This window comes from Ranitomeya variabilis, chromosome 4, assembly GCF_051348905.1.
Source record: "Ranitomeya variabilis isolate aRanVar5 chromosome 4, aRanVar5.hap1, whole genome shotgun sequence".
Taxonomy (NCBI): Eukaryota; Metazoa; Chordata; class Amphibia; order Anura; family Dendrobatidae; genus Ranitomeya; species Ranitomeya variabilis.
Window position 1 is genome coordinate 666,662,079 of NC_135235.1, and position 27,752 is coordinate 666,689,830.

At 43.2% G+C, this 27,752-nt stretch overlaps 4 protein-coding genes across 4 annotated transcripts in view; 1 reads left to right on the forward strand and 3 right to left on the reverse strand.

Annotated features, from left to right (window-relative positions):
• LOC143768189 (uncharacterized) overlaps positions 1-27,752 on the reverse strand; it is a 207,945-nt gene that overhangs the window by 68,497 nt on the left and 111,696 nt on the right. The window lies entirely within an intron of this gene.
• On the reverse strand, positions 192-27,397 carry LOC143766247 (uncharacterized). The gene is made up of 7 exons (XM_077253775.1): positions 27,335-27,397; positions 20,730-20,876; positions 20,421-20,600; positions 20,214-20,337; positions 18,719-18,816; positions 18,434-18,524; positions 192-2,375 (listed from the first exon to the last, which is right to left on the reverse strand). Exons 1-7 carry the CDS (start codon positions 27,359-27,361, stop codon positions 1,006-1,008), a joined length of 2,037 nt encoding a protein of 678 aa, XP_077109890.1. The 5' UTR covers positions 27,362-27,397; the 3' UTR covers positions 192-1,005.
• Positions 10,702-13,970, forward strand: LOC143766250 (uncharacterized). The gene is made up of 4 exons (XM_077253777.1): positions 10,702-10,852; positions 11,676-11,874; positions 12,029-12,191; positions 12,983-13,970. The coding sequence occupies exons 1-4, from the start codon at positions 10,709-10,711 to the stop codon at positions 13,953-13,955; spliced, it is 1,479 nt and encodes a 492-aa protein (XP_077109892.1). The 5' UTR covers positions 10,702-10,708; the 3' UTR covers positions 13,956-13,970.
• LOC143767057 (uncharacterized) lies at positions 14,029-16,838 on the reverse strand. Its single transcript, XM_077255078.1, has 3 exons — positions 16,219-16,838; positions 15,725-16,065; positions 14,029-14,039 (listed from the first exon to the last, which is right to left on the reverse strand). The coding sequence occupies exons 1-3, from the start codon at positions 16,563-16,565 to the stop codon at positions 14,029-14,031; spliced, it is 699 nt and encodes a 232-aa protein (XP_077111193.1). The 5' UTR covers positions 16,566-16,838.

A 27,752-nucleotide genomic window follows, 5' to 3' on the forward strand; every position in this document is an offset into this window, starting at 1 on the left:
TGCTGTTTGATCTCTAACATCCCTTGTGTGACTTATTTTTTCTTAATAGTCTGGGATGAATCAGAAGATCGGAATTACACCTTGTGGAATGGTACTGAATGAAAACCCTGAATTCAATTACTAAAAGTTGTGTCCCAATATTTCTTTCTACATAAAGTGTAGATACAAATACATAACAATATGAAACACTTGGAACACATTATTATTTTTTTATTTGCTTTTTGGAAAATAGATTTCTACTAGTTACTGTATACATTTTTAATTTTATTTTATAGGGATTTTCCAGACAGAAGATATTAATGAAAAATATAATATATAAAAAACACCAATGCTTCCACTGAAAATGAAAATACTGGGTATGGGTTTATGATCTACGCTCTTCACAGCAGGAAATAAGCATATCTGTTCACTCAAAAAGTAATATAAAAAGTATAAAAATATTACACTTAATTTGCACTGACGTTACTGAGACAACATGATCATTTATTTCTGAGAAATGCAGTCAGACAGGTCGCTCTCAATGGACACACATTTGACTACACATCCACCCACTATTACCTCTGGATTCTTTCACCACAACAGTCAGACTTATCCTCTCCTCTACAGATTAAAGGAGTAGTGGCAGATCCTCGGTATTGTAGAACAAAGCATACACTTTTGAATACAAACTATTTTACAGTAACCAGCAGCAGCCACTACACATGATTTCTAGTTCCATTTTATGTGTCTACATCCAACCAATGCTGGAAGTTATACTGACTCATTGGAGGATGTACCAGATGACAAAACCCCACCGATCTGATATTGGTTATCTATTCTGTTGACAAGCCATCAATATTTCTTACCTAGACTACCATTACCCTTTCTTGATAACTTATTTGACGTTATCTGTTATATGTTTTCTTGTATAATTTGAAAATGCAATATAAGGCTTCTCTTTGTGCGAGTTTTTATTTTTTTAATTGTCTTCAAAGTATGATTTTCAAGTAAAACAATTCTCATTTTCTAGCTGTGAGAATAGCTTTTCCCATGAGTTTTTTGGTGTCTACGTTGATGTGATTTCAAGGTAAAACATTTCCCACATTCTGAACATGAATATGGCTTCTCCCCTGTGTGAATTCTCCTATGTTTCACAAGATCTGATTTAGCTATAAAACATTTTCCACATTCTGAACATGAAAATGGCTTTTCTCCTGTGTGAATTCTTCTATGATTCACAAGTTCTGAACTAAATGTAAAATACTTTCCACATTCTGAACAGGAAAATGGCTTCTCCCCTGTGTGAGTTCTTTGATGTATAAGAAGATGTGTTTTAGTTGTAAAAAGTTTTCCACATTCTAAACAGGAAAATGGCTTCTCCCCTGTGTGAGTTCTTTGATGTATAAGAAGATGTGATTTATCTGGAAAACCTTTCCCACATTCTGAACATAAAAATGGCTTCTCCCCTGTGTGAAATCTCCGATGTCTCACAAGATGTGATTTATCTGGAAAACCTTTCCCACAATCTGAACAGGCAAATGGCTTCTCCCCTGAGTGAATTTTCCTATGGTTCACAAAATCAGATTTAGCTGTAAAATCTTTTCCACATTCTGCACAGAAAAATTGCTTCTCCCCTGTGTGAGTTCTTTGATGTATAAGAAAATATGATTTGATAGTAAAACATTTCCCACATTCTGAACATGAAAATGGCTTCTTGTCGGTGTGAATTCTCTGGTGTCTCCCAAGATCTGATTTATCTTTAAAACATTTCCCACATTGTGAACAGGAAAACGGCTTCTCCCCTGTGTGAGTTCTTTGATGTATAGGAAGATATGATTTATCTTTAAAACATTTCCCACATTCTGAACATGAATATGGCCTCTCCCCTGTGTGAGTTCTCTGATGTCTAACGAGTTTAGATTTACCTTGAAAACATTTCCCACATTCCGAACAAGAAAATGGAGTGACCCCTGTATGACTTCTCTGATGTATAACAAGATTTTTTTTCTCATTAAAACAATTCCCACAATCTGAACATGGAAAAATCTTCTCACGTGTGTGAATTCTCTGATGGGAAAAAAGATTTTGCCTATTTACAAAACATTTTCCACATTCTGAACATGAATGTGTTTTTTCCAATTTTTTTGTATGAATTATTTGATGTGTAAGAAAAGATGTTTTAAGGGAAAAAGTTTGTCCATATTGTGAACATGTTATTTGCTTCTCTACTGTATGAGCACCTTGATTTTCAATGCGTCTTGTATTGCTTTTATTTTTCTGAATAGTATGTGATGAATCTAAAGATAGGACCTGTTCAGTAGGATTAGATGATAGATCTTTGTTGTGAAGGGATGATGAAGATATTAGCTGTTCCCTTGATCTCCTGGTACAGTCATCTGTAAAGAATAAAACCAATTATTTTTTGAAAATTTTATTTTTTACTACATTTCTCTAAAAAAAAAAAGCTTTTAGAATGTGCACATGATTTACTAGGACAAAAACAGTTCACAATCCAAAAGTTAGGCAGCAGAGCACGAACTAGTACGTTATATTTGACTCTCCCTTATTCGTTCTTTCTACCAAATATTGAAAAAAAAAGTCTCCAGAAAATATTACGCAGCCGAAAATGATACCAATAAAAATAATCTACTCATCCCACAACTTAGGCTTATCTTCAGGTCTTAAAAAAAAAATTTTTTTCACATTGCTAGAAACAGAAAAGCTTTTGAAAAGCAACATGGCTTCCATAAACCAATTCAGCTAAATATGTACTGCAAAAGCCAAATCTCTCCCTTCATTATGATAATTGTAGTGTGCTCAGACCACAATTAGCATCCATATGTTTGGCATTGCTGCAGTAAGAAGAACCAACTTACTGCATTTTTTGGACTCTAGGATGCAATTTTTAACAAGAAAAATTCTTGCTAAAAAAAAGTGTGTGCATCTTATAGTCCGGTGGCAGCTTCCTGTTATGCAGGGGAATGGTAAGAGTCTCTATCCTGATCACTGAGAGAACAGCTTTCCTCCTGCCCTACATTGATCTATTTTACTGATGCAGAACAGGAGAGGAAGATACCGGGATCTGCACAGAGGTTGCTTAACCTGAGAAACTTAAGAACCTTCCATCTGATTAATTGAAGGACCTTGTGATCATTCACATGACTCTGTATGTGTGTATGTGTGTGTTTATTTGTAAACTAGCAAAATATCTGCAGCTTCCCTTGCCAAAATTATATGTTACATTTTTGGTTTTGCTTGCTGGGGTTACATTTTCAGTTTCACTTTGAAGTTGACATGTTCAGCGATTAAACATTTTTTTTTTCAACTCTTCTTTTTTGTTAGTTTTCACAAATGAGTTCTAGCACGGAGGCCAATAACTACTTTTTGAGTACATTTTTATTAAATATTAAATAGTTTATTATCCCTCCACAAACACATTAAAAATTAAGAAGCAAACAGCTTAGTGCAACCCGTCACCCCTCCTCCAGTGTAATCTATCAGTGGTTAATGGACAAAGTAGTAAGATTGATTTACAGATACACAGCTGTCTATTGTAGCACTTTTAAGTAAACAACGTTTTTTTGTTCTACCACCAGGTGCATGTATGAAAAGATTTTGGCAGTTAGACACTCTAGAGAGCAAGCAACCTAAAGTTAATGTGAAAAACACAGGCTCTCCAAATGAATGCAGAGTACTTTAAGTGATTGACATTTGATTATAGTAGTAGCAAATGCAAGTTGGATTGGGAACTGCAGACCCTTAAAATGGAAGGACATGTTGCTTGGTAGCAAGGGGATATGTGGAATGTAAATATTTTCTATCTTAGCATTTCCTTAAAGGGAATCGGACAATTTTGATCTATTACTAGGGGCATACAGGTAATAGAATGGTTAAACCATTCTTACCTGTGTGCCTCATAGCTGCGGTGGTAGATCTTGAGAAATGCATAATGTTATATGCTAATGATTTCTTCCAGGTTGCATGGCGTGTGGTGCCTAGGACAAATCCCTGCCTCCTGACTTCATTATAATGGTACCTGTAATCCTGCGCATGAGCTATACACACGCGTGGTTACACAAACCCTGTCCGCCCTTCTATGGGTAGTGTCGGCATTGATATTCTGTGCAGGCGAGACTCTGCTAATGTGTAGTGACTCAGTCCACCTGCACAGCAGATCTAAACTGTCCCCAGTGCATGAATAGTGATGCAATGTGCATCAGTAACACGTTTTAGATTAAAAACAGTGCTTTTTTTGAGTTTAAAGAAAACCCTGCCTTCCGTAAAGCATCAAGTACGGCCTTGACTTTGCTCAGATGATTCCCCCAATGCTGGCTGAAGATTACAATGTCGTCCAGGTAGGCCGCCGCGTATCTTTTGTGGGGGGCCAGGATCCGGTCCATGGCTCTCTGGAATGTAGTTAGAGTGCCTTGTAACCTAAATGGCATCCTTGTGTAATGGAAGCACCCATCTGGCGCTGAAAAGGCAAGTCTTCTCCTTGGCATCTTGGGACATAGGAATTTGCCAATATCCTTTTTTGAGGTCAAGGGTAGTAATGCACCAAGCCGGCCCTAGCCTCTCAATTAGTTCATCGACCCGGGGCATTGGGTAAGCTTCGCACTTAAGAGACTTCGTTCACCTTCCGAAAAACCATTACAAAACTACTATTCCCCATCTGGCTTTGGCACCAAGACAATTGGACTGGAGCAGCCACTCTGGGACTCCTCGATAACTCCCAGGCTCAGCATCCACTTTACTTCCTTTGAGATTACCTCTAGACGAGCTTCTGGAATCCGATATGGCTTCACGTTGACCCGGACCTGAGGCTCTGTCAGGACCTCATGCTCTATAACCTTCGTACACCCCGGAAGTTCTGAGAACAGGTCTCTGTTCCTTTGCAGCAACTCCCGGCTCTGCTGCTTCTGCTAGGGGGATAAGGTGTCTGCCACCTTGACATCCTCTGCACTGACATTGGACTTGGCCAGCAGGCAAGTGGCTTCCTCAGGTTCTCTGTCCTGCCATAGTTTGATTAAGTTCACGTGGTACAACTGGTAGGGCTTCTTTGGATTTTCAACAATAATGTCCAAATATATACTATGGCACTTCTTAGCATAGAGAACAACAATTAGGAGGTTCAGTGGAATAAACACCTAGCTCCAATGAAGAGATCCACAGAAAGCCAAATAAAATCAATTATTTATTTAGTCAAATTTATAAAACCATAAAAATGAGACATACATAACAAAGAAATACCCAAGGGGCCGGAAAAATACCCTTGATATGCATGTATACCATCATAGAAAAGAACTAATAACAGCCCATAGAATTTAAGCCTTGTGAAACATATATTGAACACAGTATATAACACAATCCACCCAATGAATGTCTACAAACAATATATAATAATATGGTACCAAACAAAGGAATCCGCACTATATTGATTAAAGTAGATAGATATAGGGGTTGCGAAATATAAATAATCTTACCGCTATAAGTACGTATATTCTGTGGTATCAGGTAATCGGGTGATCCGGCGTTCCCCTGTCGCCCCGACGCGCGTTTCGCCCGTAGCTTCTTCCGGGGGCGTGAACGGAAGAAGCTACGGGCGAAACGCGCGTCGGGGCGACAGGGGAACGCCGGATCACCCGATTACCTGATACCACAGAATATACGTACTTATAGCGGTAAGATTATTTATATTTCGCAACCCCTATATCTATCTACTTTAATCAATATAGTGCGGATTCCTTTGTTTGGTACCATATTATTATATATTGTTTGTAGACATTCATTGGGTGGATTGTGTTATATACTGTGTTCAATATATGTTTCACAAGGCTTAAATTCTATGGGCTGTTATTAGTTCTTTTCTCTGATGGTATACATGCATATCAAGGGTATTTTTCCGGCCCCTTGGGTATTTCTTTGTTATGTATGTCTCATTTTTATGGTTTTATAAATTTGACTAAATAAATAATTGATTTTATTTGGCTTTCTGTGGATCTCTTCATTGGAGCTAGGTGTTTATTCCACTGAACCTCCTAATTGTTGTTCTTCTTTGGATTTTGTAGATGACCTCCCCAGCTTTCTCCACTACCTCATAGGGACCCTGCCCCTTGGCCAGGAATTTGGTCTCCATCGTTGGTAACAGCACCAGTACTCGATCGCCAGGGTTGAAGTGTATCACCCTTGCCGACCTACTGTAGTCCCTCGACTGCACCTCTTGTGCTTTAAGGAGGTGTTCTCTCATGAGGGGCATCACCTTGGCAATCCTCTCTTGCATCTGGGCTACATGCTCGATTACACTCCTGTAGGGTGTAGACTCCGCCTCCCATGTCTCTTTTGCTACGTCGAGGAATCCACGAGGGTGTAGGCAATACAATAGTTCAAAAGGGGAGAACCCAGTAGAGGCCTGCAGTACTTCTCAGATGGAGAATAGAAGGTACGGTAGCAGACAGTCCCAGTCCAGTCCATCTTTCTCTACAACCTTCTTCAACATGGCCTTCAAGGTTTTATTGAACCTTTCTACAAAGCCATCTGTCAGTGGATGGTAGACTGAGGTCCGGAGTTGTGCGATTTGCAGGATTTTGCACAACTCCATCACCTTAGACATAAACGGGGTCCCTTGGTCTGTCAGGATCTCTTTAGGCAACCCCGTTCTAGAGAAGACATGGACCAACTCTTGGGTGATACACGTGGCGGAGGAGTTACGTAGAGGAATGGCCTCTGGGTATCATGTAGCATAGTCCAGTATCACCAGGATATACTGATATCCTCTGGCAGACTTGACCAAGAGTCCTACTAGATCCATGGCTATGCGATCAAAACGGTACCTCAATAATGGGCAATGGCACCAAGGGGCTACGAATATGGGCGACTGGAGAAGTCATCTGGCAAGCAGGAAAGGACTTACAGAAATTCACAATATCATGGTGACAACCGGGCCAGGAGAACCTCTGGAGGATCCATTCCTTGGTTTTCTCTACGCCAAGGGGACCACCTACACATGTATGGGCCATGTCTAACACTCTGCCCTGGCACCAGTAACTGCTCAATTATCTCCCCTCTCAGCTTGGTGACACAATATATCATCTCCCCATTCGTGGCAAAATGTAGGTATCGAGTGTCAGCCCCCGACTCTTGAGCAACACCATTAAGTATCGTTACATTATCAAAGGCCCCTTTTAGATTTAAGTCCCTGAGTTGGGCAGTTCCAAAGTTTCCCCAGGACATCTCCAGCTCAGGGACGATGGCCTCAGTGGATGTTGCCTCATTCTCATCGCAAACAAGTACACACAACAGACACATGTCATCTGCCACCTGCGACGAGGTTTCTTTAGAAGCGATCTGGCTGTTGTAGGGGCAACAGATGTCCTCCCTTTTCCCCACAAGTCCCAAAATAACACAAAGTCCAGCCCTATTATAATAGGGTGCAATAGGTTCTTGACTATGCCGATCTCATGTGACTTGGTGCCAGTTTGTGTTTATGACCACCTGGGCCACCAGGTATTTCTTCGCATCACCATGGATACAGCGGACGCCCATTCTCTTTCCAGTAATCAGCCTATGTGGGATTGTGGCCCTCACTAGGGATACCAAACTTCCTGAGTCCAGCAAACCAGTGACTTGTACCCCATTTACTGTCTCGGGGCATACATGCGGCCCCTCTCCCGTTTGGGGAACAGCACTGCAGGCCGGATAGGCAAAATACGAGCAGCGGCGTCCTGTGCTGCAATCAATTGGCTCAGTGGTCATGGTACCACCTCCCCCGTCCCTTTGGACCTTGGATGCCCCACCCCTTTTGGGCCTCCGCCCCCTGTTGGGAACCCCAGTATGGAGTGGGCTACCTTCCCAAGGAACCTTCAATCCCCTGATATCTCTCGACCAGTTCATCGGCATTCTGGGGATCACCCTGAACAACCCAAGTCTGTATGGGCCTCGGCAGGGAATGCACAAACCAGTCCATCACCACCCATTCTACCATCTGCGCAGACGTAGAGGACTCTGGTTGCAGCCACTTTGGACCAGGTGCAACAGGTCGAACATTTAGGAGCGAGGTGGTTTGTCTCGGTGATACGCCCAGCGGTGAACCTGCTGTGCCTTGATAGTCATTGTCACCCCCAAGCGCGCGAGAATCTCAGTTTTTAGCTTGTCATACTCTTTGGCGTCCTACAAAGTTAAGTCATAGTACGCCTTCTGGGGTTCCCCCGACAAGTATGGTGCCAGTGCCTCTGCCCACTGCTCTGGCGGGAGTTTCTCCATCTCAGAGACCCTTTCAAACACTGTCAGGAAGGCCTCAACATCATCCCTGGGGGTCATTTTCTTCAACGCACGTCTTACCGCCTTCCGGACATGGGTGTCATCAGCTGGACTTGGGGTTGGGGTGTTCGTCCAGCCCTGGATGGCGGTTGCCAGAAGCTGCATCTGCTGCCGTTGCTCCTGCTGGCTCTGCTGTAATAACAGCCTGTTAGTCTCTTGCTGTTGCGACTGGACCAGGTGTTTCAGCAGGTCCTCCATCTTGTCTGGTGATGCTTGCTGGCTTGCAACAGACTTTACCCAGGACATTAAGCCCTTCCTGTAGCAGTCTCACGTCTCTGCTGGGAACTCTGCCCGAACGTGTAGCACCAATTGTGAAAATCTGTACTCACTCAGCTGCAGTTGAGGTAGGCACAGGAAGCGAATGGAATGTCCAAGCAAGTTTATTCAAACTGCATAAATTGCTCTGGTTAGGAAAAATAAATGAAAAGCCTTTTCCAGCATAAAGTAACAAACAGAAAGATAAACAGTCCCTAAAGTACAATGAGTCCGCCTGCACAGGTCAGTGCCTTTAGAACACACACAATGGAGGTCTCCACACTTCCAGCCACAGACACTGAATGAGGCAGCTGGCCTCCATTTTATTAACCAAAACACGCCCCTGGGGTGGGTATAAACCCGGCCCTGGAGAGGCCCAAACAATTCTCTCAGCACTATGCGTGCTGGAGCATACTTCCTAGCTCACATCACTGCAGCTAATAGCTGCAATGACACATATCTCCCCTCAAGGATCTTGTCCAGGGGCCATCTTAGGCTACGTTCACATTTGCGGTGTGCGCCGCAGCGTCGTCGCCGCACCAAAACGCATGCGGCGTGCGGCCCTATCTTTAACATTGGGGCCGCATGGCGCCGCATGTACATGCGTTGTCATGCGTTTTGGTGCGTTGTACGCCGCATGCGGCGTTAGGGCGCACCTGTCAGGGCGCGGCAAACGCAACATGTTGCATTTTTTGGGCGGCGCAGACTTTGGAAAAAACGCATGCGTCGTGTTTGCGTCGTGTTTGCGTCGTCGATGCGGCTTTTTTCCCATTGACTTGTATTGACAACGCAGACGACGCAAGTACTTGCGTCGTGGTGCGTTGTACGACGCATGCGTTTTCCAATAAAAAATGCAAAACATTGTCTAGACTTTTGTCTAGACCAAAAAAAACCACTATATATAGAGAGAAAAAAAGGGGTTTGGCATTGTCTTTCACAAGGCTATTCACTACAGACAAGACTGAGAGGAGAATCTGCTTTCCAAACCTGTAAGTATATATTTCTCTTTGCATATTTTTTATTCTGTGTGTTATTTTTTTATTTGGATTTAATTTGTGCAATGTTTGGTCTGTGCTATTGTACGGTTATGGCACTGTGGGTTGTTAGTGAAAAATTGTGTTTTTTAATCTTGTTTTGATGTACTTCTGGCGTTATATGATGGCGTTTATTGTCACCGGCCTTGCTTGGTTTTGGATTGGTTTTATGGATTTGGGGTTGTTCTGGTGTCATGCGGTTGTTCAATGTCTTTAAATTTGGCAGACTTTTATGTTAAATTTCTGTTGCATGTTTTTCTGGTTTCTATTGTTGGGGGTATCCGTATGGCATTTTCTTGGCTCATGTCTTGCTGTGTTTTATGCTGTTGGCATTTTTTTTTCTTTCCTTGAGTGTCTTTTCTTGCTGGTGGGGGGGCTGCATTTATGATGTTTCATTTGTATTGTATTGTTCTGTGCTGCTATGCCATTCTATTTTCAATTGTATTTTCCCTTTTTTTTTTTTAACTGATGGTTTTATGTCGTTTTCCCCATGGCTTCCGTATGTATCTCCTTTCTTGAATGTTTCCATTGAGAAGTGTGTAGTATGGCCTCTTTTTTTTTTTTTTTTTTTTTAGTTGGGGGCCTTTTTTTTAAAATTTATTGTGTTTTCTTTTCATTTGGACTATGTTTTATCTTTTGGGTTGCTGTATATTGTAACAGCGGTTGTCCCGTAATGTTTATTGCTTAGTATCTAGAATGTTATTTAGCGCCTTTTTCTGATGTATTTTGGTGGATGTCACCAGATGGTGTTGTTTTGGATTATGTCTTGTTGTAATTGTAAATTATGGCGTTCATAAGTTTGCTTTATTTCATTGTGCCTTTTTTTTTTCCAGTAGAAATTTTTAGGTGTCTATTTTTTCTGAATTTTATTTGGTTCTATTCTTGTATTGTTTCTTCTATTGTATTCTCTTGCAATGTATGGCGTTGTGGTGTCGCTTTTTGAGTTTGCATTGTCCTATCAGTCAACAGTCATTTGTGGTTGTTTTAATGTTTTGGGCCTATTTTACTGTATGTGGCATTGGATGTAATTTTTTGCTCATTTTTTTCATTGCAGAACAAACTTGCAAGAATGCCAAGTTCTTCGGAGCATAGCCAATCGGCGCGGGGGAGTGCGGTAAGTAATTATGTCTAGTTGCTTACAATTCGCTGCCATTTGTAGCATTGACAATAATTTTTGTATACAATTTTTCCAGGCTTCTTCAAGTGAGGGGGAAGACGGTCAGCGGGAGCAGAGAGATCGGGGCCAAGATGTGGCGTCAGGCCGGCGAGTGAGTATTTTTTTTCTTTATTTATTTTTTTTTCAGTAGCATCCTGCTGTGAGGAACATTACATTTGAGGAGCATCCTGCTTTCACTAGGGATGTTTACTAAGCTTAGGCCCCCGTCACACATAGCGAGATCGCTAGCGAGATCGCTGCTGAGTCACTAGTTTTGTGACGCAACAGCGACCTCAGTAGCGATCTCGCTATGTGTGACACGTACCAGCGATCAGGCCCCTGCTTTGAGATCGCTGGCCGTGTTGGAATGGCCTGGGCCGTTTTTTGGTCGTTGAGGTCCCGCTGACATCGCTGAATCGGTGTGTGTGACACCGATCCAGCGATGTCTTCACTGGTAACCAGGGTAAACATCGGGTTACTAAGCGCAGGGCCGCGCTTAGTAACCCGATGTTTACCCTGGTTACCCGGATGCTGCAGGGGGACTTCGGCATCGTTGAAGACAGTTTCAACGATGCTGAATTCGGTCCCCTGATCGTTGGTCGCTGGAGAGAGCGGTCTGTGTGACAGCTCCCCAGCAACCACACAACGACTTACCAACGATAACGGCCAGGCAGTATCGCTATTCGTGATCGTTGGTAAATCGCTATGTGAGACGGGGCCTTTGTACATTATAGATTTTCAGGGCAGCAAGTATTGGGGGAAGGTAAAATAAAGTTGAACTCCCTGCACACAAACATTCCAAAACACAGGTGTAGAAAACATCAATATACATACATCAAATGGCAAAGGATAGGGCAAAGGTACCTATCATTCCAGGTACTGGTGGTTGTTATTATTTGCATATTTTTAACCTATTTGTTTTCTAATTTTTCTAGGTTTCACAACGGGACCAAGGAGATACTGGAATTGATGTTGACCTCCTGATCTCCAGCATCCAGGAGCGTGGCCCGTTGTGGGACAGCCGTGACCCTCGGCACATGGACCAGGTGGTGTCGAGGCGTTTGTGGGCAGAGGTGGCAAAGTCGCTGTGGGATGGCTTTGACAGTGCCTCAGCGAAGGCCAAAGGCAACTTTAGTGAGTATTGCAGATACGCTGCTATGACCCATCTTGCCAGGATAAACACAACCGTGTGTGATGCGATCAACGCCTAAACTTTGCATCGCTCACGGTTGTTTTATCCTTTTAAAATGCTAAATATGTAACCATTTTTTTGTCTTTACATTCACAGTGAAAAAGTTGAGGACCAGATGGCGATCCATGAAGGACCGTTTCAATAAGGGGATCCGTGCTGCGGAGGAGCAAGCTCGGAGTGGTGCTGCTGCGTCCAAGTCGGTGCCGTACAAATACAACAGGGCCCTCCAGTTCTTAAGACCGGTCCTTACCCGCCGACAGTAAGTATTTTGGCCACATAACATATTGCACAGCCACATTGTACATTGCCCAGACACATAGCATATTGCACAGCCACATAGTACATTGCCCAGCCACGTACATTGTGCATCCACATAGTAGATTGCCAGGCCACTATATAGCAGCCACATAGTACACGTTCTAGCTACATATACACATAGTATATTTCCAAAGGAACATAGTGTATTGGCCATCCATGTAGTCATTGTAGCATTTTGGCCATCCTTTTACCCTAGTGGAATGGTATATAGCCCATTAGTAATTTTTTGGTTAGGCGTGAGTCATTGTAGTCCATGACAGGTTACGTTCTGAGTCAGGGTAGTTCTGATCGCATGAATAATGATGACGTCTGGATCACATGATCCTAACGTCATGGCCGTTCCTGCGATCAGATCAGCAAAGTGTATTTATTTTTTTTTTTTTTTTATAAATGTTTTTTTTTACTTTAAATTTTTTACTAATTTTGCGGCATAGGCAGCATCAAGAAAGATTTTTTTTTTTTTAAATGTTTTAAAACGATGACAGAGGTATGCATTGACTTTTGCAGCGGGAATGACCAGTCATTTTCTACCGTAGGTATGTCCATGATTGTTATCGTCAGCCCTAATGGTCAGCTTGCGGTAACAATCAGCAATTTATTATAGGCAACACACACTGTGAGACAGGGGATTGTAATGTATTGATGTGTCATGTAATGTTAATTTTTTAACAGGAGTTGGCGTATGTGATAGGTTATTAATTGAAGACTAATTTTTTCCTTATCTTTTCACAGGACACACAGCAGCACCCTCCAGCGAGCTCCCCCCTGTGAAGCGGAACTTCATGGATCGCCATCTGACCCGTCACAGCCCTCCCACAGCGACAGCAGGCTTGCACCACCATCATCTGGAGAACCGGCTGCCGGTACATCAGGTTTTCCCCTGCCCGAGGCCTCTGGCGCACCTTCGTTCGGGAATTCCCGACAGCGCCAGCGGGCCTCGGACAGGTCAGTCATGCCCGAATTTTTGCACTTGGGCACGGTGTTCCAGGACGGTTTCAAGGCGTTGAGCGATAAAATGTCCAGTATGGAACGGCGCCTTGAAATCCTGGAAGCCGAGCTCTCAAATCCGGCAAAGCATTTTTTAAGCACAATTGCTAAAGGCATGGTGGAAAACCTTACGCCGGAACTCCAGATTTCGGTGATGCAGGACTGCAACAATTCCTACGTGAGGGCTCTGCAGCAGTCTCGGCGCATGCAGTCAGCGACACTGCCAGTAGTACCGTCGCTGGCTAGCATGACTCCGACTACTGCTGCAGAGCCACTCCAGCCAACCCACCCTGGTCCAAGTGCCGAGCGACGCCACCACAGGCACCATAGCAGTGTGCCGCCGACTCCTGCTCCTGCCAGGCCCTCATCCTCCCGCAGCCATCATTCTAGGGGAGATCGTGGAAAGAAAAGAAAACACAAAAGCAAGAGGACACGCACTGAGGCTCTGGCTGCTCCAGTACAAACAACAAGTAGACGTAGGGGCTCTAGCCGCAGTAGGAGCAGCCAGAGCCAACCAAGAACCTCACAAAGGCTCGTGTTGCCTCCTCCCTCCCCTGCAGAGGTGGCGGTTTGCTCCCCATTAGACCTGCCATCCAGCCTCCTGGACTATAGGTCCACATCCTCCTCCTCCTCGTCGTCGTCATCCTCATTTTCCGCTCCCCATTCCGAAAAAGATACATACCATTCCCCCTTTGTGGCACAGGTTGATACCCCCTAAGTTTATTTCCCCTTTTTTTTTTCTGTTTCCCCCCAATAAAAATTTTTGGTTGTAATACAATATTTGCTCTTATTTACCTGTATACTTCTCAGCAAGTCACACCGTGCGCCGTCTACACATATTTTGTGCTTCAAACAACTCATATATGCAATGTCAGACACTATTTTTACCATTTTTATTTTGCCTTTTTTGGTGTGTCTCTCATTGCTGTATGAGGTGTTCACAAACAATAAAAGTGTATGAGGTGTTTTCAATCACTAAGGCTATGTGTCCACGCTCAGGATTGCATGAGGATTTGGTCATGATTTTACATAAGTATTTGTAACCCAAAACCAGGAGTGGGTGATAAATACAGAAGTGGAGCATATGTTTCTATTCCACTTTGCCTCTAATTGTTCCACTACTGGTTTTGTATTACAAATACTGAAGAAAAATCGTGACAAAATCATGATGCAATCCTGAACGTGGACACATACCGTAAAGGTACCTTCACACTTAGCAATGCTGCAGCGAAACATACAATGATGCAGATCACTGCAGCATCGCTATTTGGTCGCTGGAGAGCTGTCTGTGTGACAGCTCTCCAGCGACCAACGATGCCGAGGTCCCCGGGTAACCAGGGTAAACATCAGGTTGTTAAGCGCAGGCCGCCGCGCTTCCGATGATTACCCTGGTTACCAGTGTTAAATGTAAATAAAACAACAGTACATACACTCAGAATTGCGTCCCCCGGCGTCCGCTTCCCTGCCCTGACTGAGTGACGGCCCTAACAGCAGAGCGGTCACATCACCGCTGTGCTGTGCATTCACTTTCCGGCCGGCGCTCAGTCAGTGCAGGAAGCATACGCCGGGGGACGCGAAGATGAGTATATGTACTGTTTTTTGTTAAAACTTTCACACTGGGAAACAGGGTAAATATCAGTTTACTATGCGCCGCCCTACGCTTAGTAACCCGATATTTACCCTGATTACCATTGTAAAACATCGCTGGTATCGTTGATTTTGCTGTCAAACACAACGATACACGGCGATCTGACAAACAAATAAATATGTTATATGGTATGGTATAAATTTTGTCTTTGAAGCAGGGTAGAAAACTTAAGAAAATTTTTTTATTAAAACACAACATTTTAAAAACAAAGGGTCCCAAGTTTTTTAGATAAGGCACATTACATTGGTGAACTATTTTTAGCATAGTCACACCAGAATACAGTCCAACAGTTTACTACACCATTGTATCTTGCCATGACAGACGGCCAACATCTGACACAAAATAGGCCGCAAAACGATCCCTCATCTGCGCAATTTCCACACTTGTCCTCAGAGGATGATCATGGAAATTGGGCAATGGGTTGGCTATGGTTTCATCGAGATCAACGTTCAGTCTCTCTTTGGCCAGAATAAAATTGTGGAGAACCACACACGCCTTCACCACCTCATCCACTGTCTCAATTTTCAGATTAATGGCGGATCCTAATATCCGCCATTTTGAGACAAGGATGCCAAAGGCGCACTCCACAGTCCTTCTGGCCCTGGACAGTCTGTAATTGAACACCCTTTTCGTATGGTCCAAGCCCCGACTGGAGTAGGGTTTCAATAGGTTGGCAGACATTTGGAATGCCTCATCCCCAACCACCACAAATGGCATCGCAGGGCCTTCGGTCTGGGGAAGAGGTCGTGGCTGGGGGAAATTGAAATTGTTGCCATATAATTTTTGGCCCATATCCGAGTCTTTAAATGTGCGCGAGTCATTTGAACGGCCAAACGCACCAATGTCAACTGCGAGAAAACGGCAGTCCGCACCGGCAATTGCCATCAGCACAGTGGAAAAATATTTTTTGTAGTTGTAGAAAAGGGATCCACTTTTCCCTGGCTTGGTAATCCGTATGTGCTTGCCATCCACCGCGCCAATACAGTTTGGAAACGAACACACTTCCTCAAATTTCTCGGCGTTGGCCAACCAGATATCGCTTGTAGGGACGGGTAAAAATTCTTCCCGGAGATTATCCCACAAAGCGCGGCAGGTCTCAGCAATAATTCCGGAGAGAGTGGAGACTCCAATCCGGAACTGAAATTGAAGGGATCGCAAGGTCTCTCCGGTAGCCAGGAAACTGCCAAGAAGATAAAGAAATTACATTAGTACATTGCAATTTATAAAAGTACATTGACCATACCACCCCCAACAAAAATTAAGAAAAAAAAAAAAAAAAAGGGAAGATGTGAACGTAGCCGAACATATCTCAGTCATTCAAACAGCTACGTACCGTAGAGTCACCAGCAGCCGCTCCTCTGCGGATATAGCTCTCCGGAGCTGAGTATCCTGCCTGCTAATGGCTCCTTCCACCCGACGCAGAAGATACCGGAAGCTCTCCTGAGACATCCTGGTGTACTCGAAATATTTCTCCAGGTTCTCATTCAGTTCGCCAAACAAGCTATGGTATGCTCCACGGCTCTCCCGGACTTCCAAGATAGGGTGTATCCAAAATCGGCGATGAATCCATCTCCGTTTTTCTCTTTCTCTTTGATGAGCACAGGCGACAGCATAGGCATGAGCCAAGGCAAATTCCATCTCCATATCCATGACGATACTGTCCATGGGACGCTCCATCATGAATACCAGCAAAATGGGAGGAATTCATGTCTGCCATGGTATATATACACAATTACATAAACACCAACCCTCTTCTAGCCATTGGTGGCCCTTATCTATTGTGTAGACACTTTTTTTTGTGGGTGGGATGAAGAATGACTCACTGCACAAAAAAACGCATGCGGCGCAAAACGCTGCGTTTTTTGTTGAAAACGCAACTGCGTTTACAAAAAACGCTGCGTTTTGCGCCGCATGCGTTGAAAGCATGCGGCGCAAAACGCAGCGTTGTGCATGCGTTTTGCTGCGTTTTTGTTTGCGTTGTGCGTTGCGGCGACGACGCTGCGGCGCACACCGCAAATGTGAACGTAGCCTTACAACATCCATAGACTTCAATAGGTGAGTCTCACTTGAAATAGAGAAGAGACTGGTGCGTGCTCTGATGTTTTTCACATGGATATTAAACTGTAATCTGAATAGCTCAATTGCATAACGTTTCTCCTTGTGCAATCTGTGTGAGGTCAGGGTATTTTTTTTCCATTGACAGCACTTGGACCGGAATTACAGTTGTGTGAACATAGCCTGATAATACTTGTTACAATATAGCTTATAGTAATTATTAGCAGTTGATCAAACAATAAACACATTGAAAAAAGTTGTTTGTCCACCCCTGTTCCACAGGCATAGATCCACATCACAAGTGGGGCAGGAGGTGATAGGCAGTGGGGGAGAAATCTACATGTGCAGTCTATGGAGTCGATGTGACAACATCATAGGAGATTGGGTTAATCGTTATCTCCCCTGCACAGAATATACAACACAGCAGAATAACACACACGCTCAGTCCCTGTGCCCGTCAGTGGGTCGGACAGGAACAGCAAGAGGGCAGGATGTGGCCCAGGAGATGCAGTTTGCACAGGCTTGCATTAGATGACCTCAATACCTTGCTGTTAGGGATGTTAAATGGAAATTACTGATTATCTCCATAAAGGCTGAGGATTGGGAGGATATTTTATAATATTGTCTTCATGTATTTCCTTCTGCAAACAATAAAATGATTCATCTGTATATCATACACCTGTCCTATTTAACCCCAATAAGATTGTTTCGAAAGGGTAGATTACCGACCTCTGAATGTCTGTGATGTCTGCACCTGATGCAGACTCGTCACCTGATGCTCTTATATTTTCTCATATTGGTTAGCCGAAACCTCCTTTCTATCACCCTTAATATTCACTCCTATTTCAACTGACTCAATAAGGAGCTATGGCAATTCTATACTAGAATCCTTTCACGTGAACCCTATTTCTTGGTATGAAATTAGTAGCTAAAAAATGGATGTTCGATTCCCCACTGACACTGCAGGATTCTAGAGAGCAACAGCAATATCACCCTCTGCTTTTTTTTTGTCCACCATAGAAAATTATTTGATGAAAAATATTTGTAAGTTGGCAGCACAGTCTACATATTTTATCATTTGGTTTTTAAGATAATAGATCTTCACATGTAAGGGTCAGTGTCTTCTAATTCCAGGGGGTATGGTGATCCTCCTGACTGTAAGCTTTGAACAATACAGATCTAATTGCAACAGAAGGGCGTCCCATGCCCAAAAGTAATGGGGGAAGTTTCAGGTAAAGGAGAACATAGTAGTTGAACAGCAGATTAGAGACCACATGATTGTGATAATTCCAGAAGGTAGGGTGGATCCTATGCACCAAAACAGATCTCAATTCAAAACAAGGGATTCAAATGCCAAAGTCGAGGGGATAGTTTCAGGTAAAGTTTCATTTAATAGTTAAATAGAATACGGCCGGACTACACCACTGATAAAGCAGCCACATCCGGTAATAGAAGAATCTGTGACTTCTTTGCAGTTCGTGGTTACCACTCACCTGGGAGGTTATCTGTAGGAATCTCCTCTTTACACCGCTCGTCACCCCTCACATATGTCTCTGTAGCATTAATAAGGGTCAGATCTTCACCCTGAAACAAATATTGCAAAAGTCACAGACAGAGAAGTCACATCTATGATCAGCTCTAATCCTGCCATCTCCACCGTTCTCATTACACAAGTATAAAACATATAATACTGGTGGATAAAACAAGACTGAACACAAGACCTTCACAGCCGTCTACACATCATACCGGAGATCTCATGACACCTTCTCTCCATCTACCTGATGATCCTGAGGAACATCGGGATCTTCTTGTTTACAGTCCTGTGGAAGAAGAGGACGGGGACATCTCTCTGGTGTTGTCCTCTTACTGGATAGAGCTGGAGGAAACATATTGGGACTGAATTCATTCTTTACATACAGATAACACTGGTCAACAGCATTTTTGGTGCCAAAGATATTTCATCGAATTTAGGGTATTTTTGGGGTGCTGATTCTGAATATGTCATCAGTTTTGCCAGATTGGCTAAAGTTTTTGAGATTTTTGGTATCTTATTTATAGCACTTGTTGGTAAATGCGACGCATCATCTCATTAATTTCTTTGGATTAGTACTTGAACTGAGCAGTTCTCAATATAGTTTTGTGTTAATTAGTGTTCTAAAAGTTTGTTCATAGCTTGATTTTTGCACTAACTTTATGTTGTTGTCTGTTTTCCAGTGAAAAGCATGAACTCATCAAGAAGAAGTTGTCTTAACGATCCAGACTCATTCTGTTACATTTGTGGTGAATACACACTGCCAAAACATAGAAGAAACATAACAGACTTCGTAAAAAAAGTGTATTTTGCCTATTTTGGGGTTATGCTTGGGGACCAAGACAAGTTTTGGACACCACACATAGTGTGCAAAGCATGTATCGAAATATTACGAAAATGGAGCAAAGGACAAAGAAAAAGCTTCAAATTTGGTGTTCCAATGGTGTGGAGAGAGCCAAAAAATCATCATGATGACTGTTATTTATGGTAAACACAGGTACAGGCACATCTTCACAATGAGGGACAGGCCTTCTTGCAGATTCCATGTTACTCCCATTTTCGTTTCTTATGCTTATTGAATCCTTGCACTTGCACTGCACAGAAATAACAGTCATCATGATGATTTTTTGGCTCTCTCCACACCATTGGAACACCAAATTTGAAGCTTTTTCTTTGTCCTTTGCTCCATTTTCGTAATAATTCGATACATGCTTTGCACACTATGTGTGGTGCCCAAAACTTGTCTTGGTCCCCAAGCATAACCCCAAAATAGGCAAAATACACTTTTTTTTACGAAGTCTGTTTTGTTTCTTCTATGTTTTGGCAGTGTGTATTCACCACAAATGTAACAGAATGAGTCTGGATCGTTAAGACAACTTCTTCTTGATGAGTTCATGCTTTTCACTGGAAAACAGACAACAACATAAAGTTAGTGCAAAAATCAAGCTATGAACAAACTTTTAGAACACTAATTAACACAAAACTATATTGAGAACTGCTCAGTTCAAGTACTAATCCAAAGAAATTAATGAGATGATGCGTCGCATTTACCAACAAGTGCTATAAATAAGATACCAAAAATGTCAAAAACTTGAGCCAATCTGGCAAAACTGATAGCATATTCAGAATCAGCACCCCAAAAATACCCCAAATTCATTACAATATTTTGGACACCAGAAAAAAAATTTTTTTTTGTTGACCTGTGTAATTATAGGTTGTGTGTATTTAGTCCTGTCTATTACCTGGTGGTGTGAGAGGCTGGGGGACCTCCATCATGACATCCTTATACAGATCTTTGTGTCCTTCTAAATACTCCCACTCCTCCATGGAGAAATAGACTGCAACGTCCTGACACCTTATAGGAACCTGACACATACAATGATACCGTCATTCCCCCGATCCCTTCATAGTGTTACTGTAAAATGTCCCAGCATTCCCAGCAGTGTCACCTCTCCAGTCAACAGCTCAATCATCTTGCAGGTGAGTTCTAGAATCTTCTGGTCATTGATTTCCTCATGTATCAGGAGGGGAGGTGGATGCCCCATGATTGGGCTCAGGGGTCTTACCCATCCCTCAGATACAAGGGCCAGACAGTTCTCACTAAAGGTCTTCTTCACTACTGTGTAATCCTGGTTATGGAGAGACACATTAATAAATCTCACTACAGACATTTCCAGAGTCCTCACCTCTCCAGTTCTGTCCCTCTGTTATTCCCATTGATAAGAATGATGTAATGTGACGTCATCAGAATCTCTCACCTCTCCAGTAAGCCGGAAGAGGATCTCTAGAGTGAGGTGTAATATCCTCTCTGCCATCTTATCTCTGTCCATATTCATCTTTGAAGGGTCAATCAGGGTAATTCTCTTATGTAGATCTCCAATAACAGGATCCGACATTGTATGGATCTGAACAGGAAGATGAGCCAATGTAAAGTCATAAATGTAATAATATAATTACTGAAGATACAGTGGCTTGCAAAAGTATTCACCCTTTGGCTTTTACCTATTTTGTTATATTACAACCTATATTTAAATATTTTTGTAATCCGATTTGTGCACGGTATGACGCATATTCACCCCTTCTGCGATGAAGCCCCTAAAAATTTCTGGTGCAAGCAATTACCTTCATAAGTCACAAGCTTAGTGAAAGGAAGTCCACCTGTGTGCAATCTAAGTGTCACATGCTCTGTCAGTATATACACAGCGTTTTTGAAAAGCCACAGAGGCTGCAGCACCACTAACCAAACACCATGAAGACCAAAGAAATCACCAAACAAGCCAGGGACACACTTGTTGAGAACTATCCCAATATCTCAATCTTTGATGATCTCCCGGAGTACCATCAAGTCCATTATCATCAAATGGAAATAACATAGTACCAAAGCAAACTTGCCAAGAGAGGGACACCCACTAAAATTCTCAGCCCAGGCAAGGAGGGCATTAACCAGAGAGGCAGCACACAGAGAGCAAACTAACCCCGAATGAGCTGCAGAGTTTCCAACCAGAAACTAGAGTATCTGTGCATACGACCACAATAAACGTACATTCCACAGATGTGGCCTTTAGGGAAAGAGTCTTCAGAATAACAACTTTATTTACACACAAAAATTGTAAGGCTCTTTTTGAGTTTGCCAAAAGACATGTGGTAGACCCCCAAATGTATGGAGGTAGGTGCTGTGGTCAGATGAGACCAAAATTTAACATTTTGGCCGCCAAAGTAAACGTTATGTCTGACGGCAAACCAACAAAGCTCATAACACCAAGAACACAGTGTAATTTGGTGGTGGCAACATCATGCTGTAGGGGTGTTTTTGGCAGCAGGGACAGGTAAAATGGTCTGAGTTGAGGGGAAGATGGATGTGCAAAATACAAACATATATTATTAAGCAAAACCTGTTTCAGTCTGTCATTGATTTGATATTGGGATAGAGGTTCACCTTCTAAGAAGACAATTGCCCAAAGCATACAGCTAAAGCAACGCTCGAGTGGATTAAGGGGAAAAGTGTAAATGTTTTGGAGTGGCCTAGTCAAAGCCCCGACCTTTATCCAATTGAAAATCTGTGCTCCGACTTGAAAATTGCTGTTCACCAGAGGAAACATCTAAGGGTACTGTCTCACAGTGGCACTTTTGTCGCTACGACGGTACGATCCGTGACGTTCCAGCGATATCCATACGATATCGCTGTGTCTGACACACAGCAGCGATCAGGGACCCTGCTGAGATCGTATGTCGTAGCAGATCGTTTGGAACTTTCTTTCGTTGCTGGATCTCCCGCTGTCATCGTTGGATCGGTGTGTGACACCGATCCAACGATGCGTTCGCTTGTAACCAGGGTAAGCATCGGGTTACTAAGCGCAGGGCCGCGCTTAGTAACCCGATGTTTACCCTGGTTACCATCGTAAAAGTAAAAAAAAAAACAAACAGTACATACTCACATTCCGGTGTCCGTCAGGTCCCTTGCAGTCTGCTTCCCGCTCTAACTGACTGCCGGCCGGAAAGTAAGAGCAGAGCACAGCGGTGACGTCACCGCTGTGATCTGCTTTCACTTTACGGCCGGGAGTCAGTCAGAGCGGGAAGCAGACTGCAAGGGACCTGACGGACACCGGAATGTGAGTATGTAGTGTTTGGTTTTTTTTACTTCTACGATGGTAACCAGGGTAAACATTGGGTTACTAAGCGCGGCCCTGCGCTTAGTAACCCGATGTTTACCATGGTTACCCGGGGCCTTCGGCATCGTTGGTCGCTGGAGAGCGGTCTGTGTGAGAGCTCTCCAGCGACCACACAACGACTTACCAACGATCACGGCCAGGTCGTATCGCTGGTCGTGATCGTTGGAAAGTTGCAGAGTGTGACAGTACCCTTAATTGAAGGAGCTGGAGCAGTGTTATCTTGAGGAATGGGCAAAAATCCCTGTAGCAAAATATATAAAGCTCATAGAGACTTATGCAAAGTGACTTGCAGTTGTCATTGCTGCAAAAGGAGCCTCTACAAAGTACGGACATTAGGAGAAGTGAATAGTTATGCACAATCAAGCTTTCAGTTGTTTTACCCTATTTATTGTTTGCTTGACAAAAAAAAAAGTTCACAAACGTAGGCATGGTCTTCACATGAACTTATGAAAAAAAACAAAACAGAGAAATTACAGGTTGCGAGGTCGCAAACCCAAAAAATTCCAAAAGGGTGAATATTTTCATAAGCCAACATAATAAAGGGAAATCTATAAGGTGATAGAACATGTTCATGTTTTATTCTTTGTATGGACCCATTACTCTAGTCAGGTAGAACTCATGGAAATCACTGAGTAAAGTACTTGCTTGTTCCCGTCAGCCCCATGCAAGTGTGTAGGGAAAGTGTAGGGAAACTGTATGTGAAAGCCTATCACAGTAATTTCTCAGCACACTCTGATTCAATGTAGAATGTGGAAGTTTATTGACACAGTGGATTTTCCATTCACAGCTCTTAGTTGATGTATAGGTGCCATTATAATAGAACAATTTGACTCTCCTGAGGGTACTGTCACACAGTGGCACTTTGATCGCTCCGACGGCACGATCCGTGACGTTGCAGCGTCGCTTGATTATCGCTCCAGCGTCGTAGACTGCGGTCACACTTTGCAATGCACGGCGCTGGAGCGATAATTTCATGACGTAGTTGCGATGTAGAAGTCATACGGGACATTGGGAATATCGTGCACACTTTTGTTACACGCTGCGATCATGCCGCCACAGCGGGACACTTGACGACGAAATAAAGTTTCAAACGATCTGCTACGACGTACGATTCTCAGCGGGGTCCCTGATCGCAGTAGCGTGTCAGACACAGCGATATCGTAACTATATCGCTGGAACGTCACGGATCGTGCCGTTGTAGCGACCAAAGTGCCACTGTGTGACAGTACCCTGAGTCTCTTTCAGGGTATGTGCACAAGTTGTAGATTTGCCTGTGGAATTTTCTGTGCAGATTCTGCATATCTTGGCAGAAAACACAGGTAAAAATCCGTGCGGATTTGATGTGGATTTTCATGTGATTTTTTCATGAGGATTTGTAAGCTAAATAAAGATCTATTATTATTTAACAAAAAAAAAGAAATGTGATGTCATTTCTTGTCCAGCTTCTTCATTTACATACTCCATTGACCAATAATGTTTACACACACAGTCAGATAGATAAGATACATAGATAGATAGATAGATAGATAGATAGATAGATAGATCACATATCTATCTATCCATCTATAGATCTATCATCTATCTATCCTATATCTATCTATAGATCTATTATCTATCTATTTATAGATCTATCTATCGATATATTTTTAGATAGATAGATAGATAGATAGATAGATAGATAGATAGATAGATGTATAGAAATCCAAAGGTTTGGTCTATGCCTGGGGGCTTTGCACCCGATTTTTCTTTTTTCTTTTCTTTTGTATTCTTGTGCTGCTCTAATATTCTTCTTTTTTTTTAGATAGATGTATATATAGAAATATAGATAGATCTATAGATAGACGGATAATACCAAGCCCGGTGTTTAGTAATAAACATAATAAAATGGTACATAAAGAGTTAAATAAAGAGACACAAACACAAAATCTGCGTTAGGCTGGGGTCACACTTGCGAGAAAGTTGCACGAGTCTCGCACCTCGATACCCGGCACTCAGGACTGGAGCGTTGAGCTTCATAGAAATACATGCAGCTAAACGCTCCGGTCCCAAGTGCCGGCGGCAGTGCCGGGTATTGAGGTGCGAGACTCGTGCAAATTTCTCGCAAGTGTGACCCCAGCCTAACGCAGATTTTGTGTGTGTGTGTCTCTGTATTTAACTCTTTATGTACCATTTTATTATGTTTATTACTAAACACCGGGCTTGGTATTATCCGTCTATCTATAGATCTATCTATATTTCTATCTATACATCTATCTAAAAAAAAAAGAAGAATATTAGAGCAGCACAAGAATACAAAAGAAAAGAAAAAAGAAAAATCGGGTGCAAAGCCCCCAGGCATAGACCAAACCTTTGGATTTCTATACATCTATCTATCGAAAAATATATCGATAGATAGATCTATTATTAAAAAAATTAGCAGTATGTTCTTATGGTACAGAGAGACTAGTTTATTCAATGCTACACCATCAAAATCATCAAACAGGTGCCCATGAGTCTCAAAGAAATCTGGTCAGGAAGGTTCACCTTGGGTGCGAAAATAGTCGAGGAGGGTCTTCAGTGGTCTGGGCCAGAGCGACTTAATGATGTGGAGTACACTGTACAAGGTCCTAAACCAATTAGGCTCGGTCTTGCATTTGATTGACCACAGCTGGAAGGTGTTCAATCATCTTTTTTTGTGTGTGGCGTAAAAAGGGCTTAAAAAGGACAGATTTTTCTCAAGTCACTCTACTTTGCAGGTCTCAGAGGAAAAATGGCCTTCACCCCTTAATCCTTGTAGAAAAATCTGAAATACTACAGGGTCCTTGAGGTTAAGTTTACGGAATGGATGTCAACCAGTAGAGTGAGCTGGCAGAGGAGAGTTGAGAAATGGGATGAAAACCAGAGCGGGACAGGACAGAGTCAGAAATATAGTCAGGAGAACCACTGTCAGAACTAGGAGAATGGAGTCAGAAGCACAATTGACAAACACAGGGTTACTCAGTTCAGAGTCAACAACCGGTATCAGATAAACTAAGTCAGGTAGCAGGGTATCACAGGAAAACAAACCAGGGTCAAAAAATACTAATAACTGGGAACCACTAGCAAAAAGCTGGGAAGGTAAATCACCACAAGTCTCAGCCACAAAAATACACTTGGTTGGACGGCACCTGTGTCACCAAGCACCGTCCACAGTACAATTGTGTCACCGCCTAACAACAGATGTAGAGGTTGTAGGAGCAGGTACAAAGATGTAAGAAGATGTATGATCATCACACCTCTATTTGTGTAGTAGGAGAAACAAAAGGAACGATGAAAGCCTCAGGAGACCCGCTGTAGTGATCGACGGCTCCAGTGATGTTTTATCTTCTAACAATGGCTGGAATATCCCTTTAATCCTTCTCTGAACCTCATCGTTACTGTACGTCCCGGTGCTGAGAGGAAGCAGTGTGCACATCGGGGGGTTCTATCACATCATGCCGATGGCTGGGGCTGATTAACTGCTTAGATGCTGCAATTAGTAGCGATTGTCTCATCTAGGTTATGAAGGTACAGATGATTGACCTCGTGGAGACCAAAACATCCAACACCGCGGAGACACCATCACGTGTTTCTCAACGCAGTGATCCAGAACACTGCCCCAATATGCAAATGCATGTAGAGTAGCTGCGGAGACACCATCACGTGTTTCTCAACGCAAGCAGTGAATAGCCAGACCTTTCCCCGGGAAGGAACAACCACGGGAAGGGCAGCATCCGATAAAGGAAAACATCCAATACAGGAAAACCACCTATGCCAAGCATGGTATCCATCCACAGACAGCTGTTTCGGGGTATTTGCCCCTCAAATCATCTGTACCTTTATAGCCTTTTTACTAGGCACTGCTCCTAATAGCCAGTTTCCTACTCCACACTGATGAGGGGCAAAAACCCCGAAACAGCTGTCTGTGGATGGATACCATGCTTGGCATAGGTGGTTTTCCTTTATTGGATGTTTTCCTTTATCGGATGCTGCCCTTCCCGTGGTTGTTCCTTCCCGGGGAAAGGTCTGGCTATTCACTGCTGGCGTTGAGAAACACGTGATGGTGTCTCCGCAGCTATCCTACATGTCTCATCTAGGTGGCTACACACGGTATCGGCATCTCAGTATGTGATCGCAGGATGTCAGTTATTGTCATAGAAAAATAATAACTCCACCTCTTACGCTGCCGTCACGCTAGCAGTATTTGGTCAGTATTTTACATCAGTATTTGTAGCCAAAACCAGGAGTGGAACAATTAGAGGTAAAGTATAACAGAAACATATGCACCACTTCTGCACTTATCACCCACTCCTGGTTTTGGCTTACAAATACTGAGGTAAAATACTGACCAAATCCTGATAGTGTGAAGGCAGCCTAACAGAGAGACGAGAATCCCAGGAAATGTGCTGCTATTTTGGGAAAGTCGTGTAATAAACGACCTCCTCTACGTATTCAGTGGCCCAGGAATTATACTAGAACAGCGATTAGGGAATTCCTGACATTCTTCTGTTCCCAAAAATATATTAATAGGAATCAGTTACATTATATGGAGCCGAAAATGGCGCAAAATACTGAGAAATGGGAGGAAAGAGAAAGGTCCCAGCACTAGAGATAAGGGAGGCAGAGGGCACAGTAGTGTCAGCACTGAAGGGGTTACTGCCCCCTGTACTCAGTAATGGGGAATCTCCAGCACCTACCTCCACCTGCAGAGCCGCACACCACATATATGGCTGCTCTGTGCGCACAGGACCTGTGATGAGGTCACAGGAGGGGAGGAGTCAGGGGTCACATGATCAGGGGCCTCAGTGTATGCAGGACTGTGCTGTGCTGGTTGTCATGGTGCTGGATGAGGGGAAGTTTATGTGTGGGGTCAGGAGGGGTTTACAGGGTGGATGTAGCAGAGCCGTGTGTGTAGAGAGTGTATGGAGCGGAGCCGTGTGTGTACGAGGTGTACGGAGCGGAGCCGTGTGTGTACGAGGTGTACGGAGCGGAGCCGTGGGTGTACGGAGCGGAGCCGTGTGTACGAGGTGTACGGAGCGGAGCCGTGTGTGTACGAGGTGTACGGAGCGGAGCCGTGGGTGTACGGAGCGGAGCCGTGTGTACGAGGTGTACGGA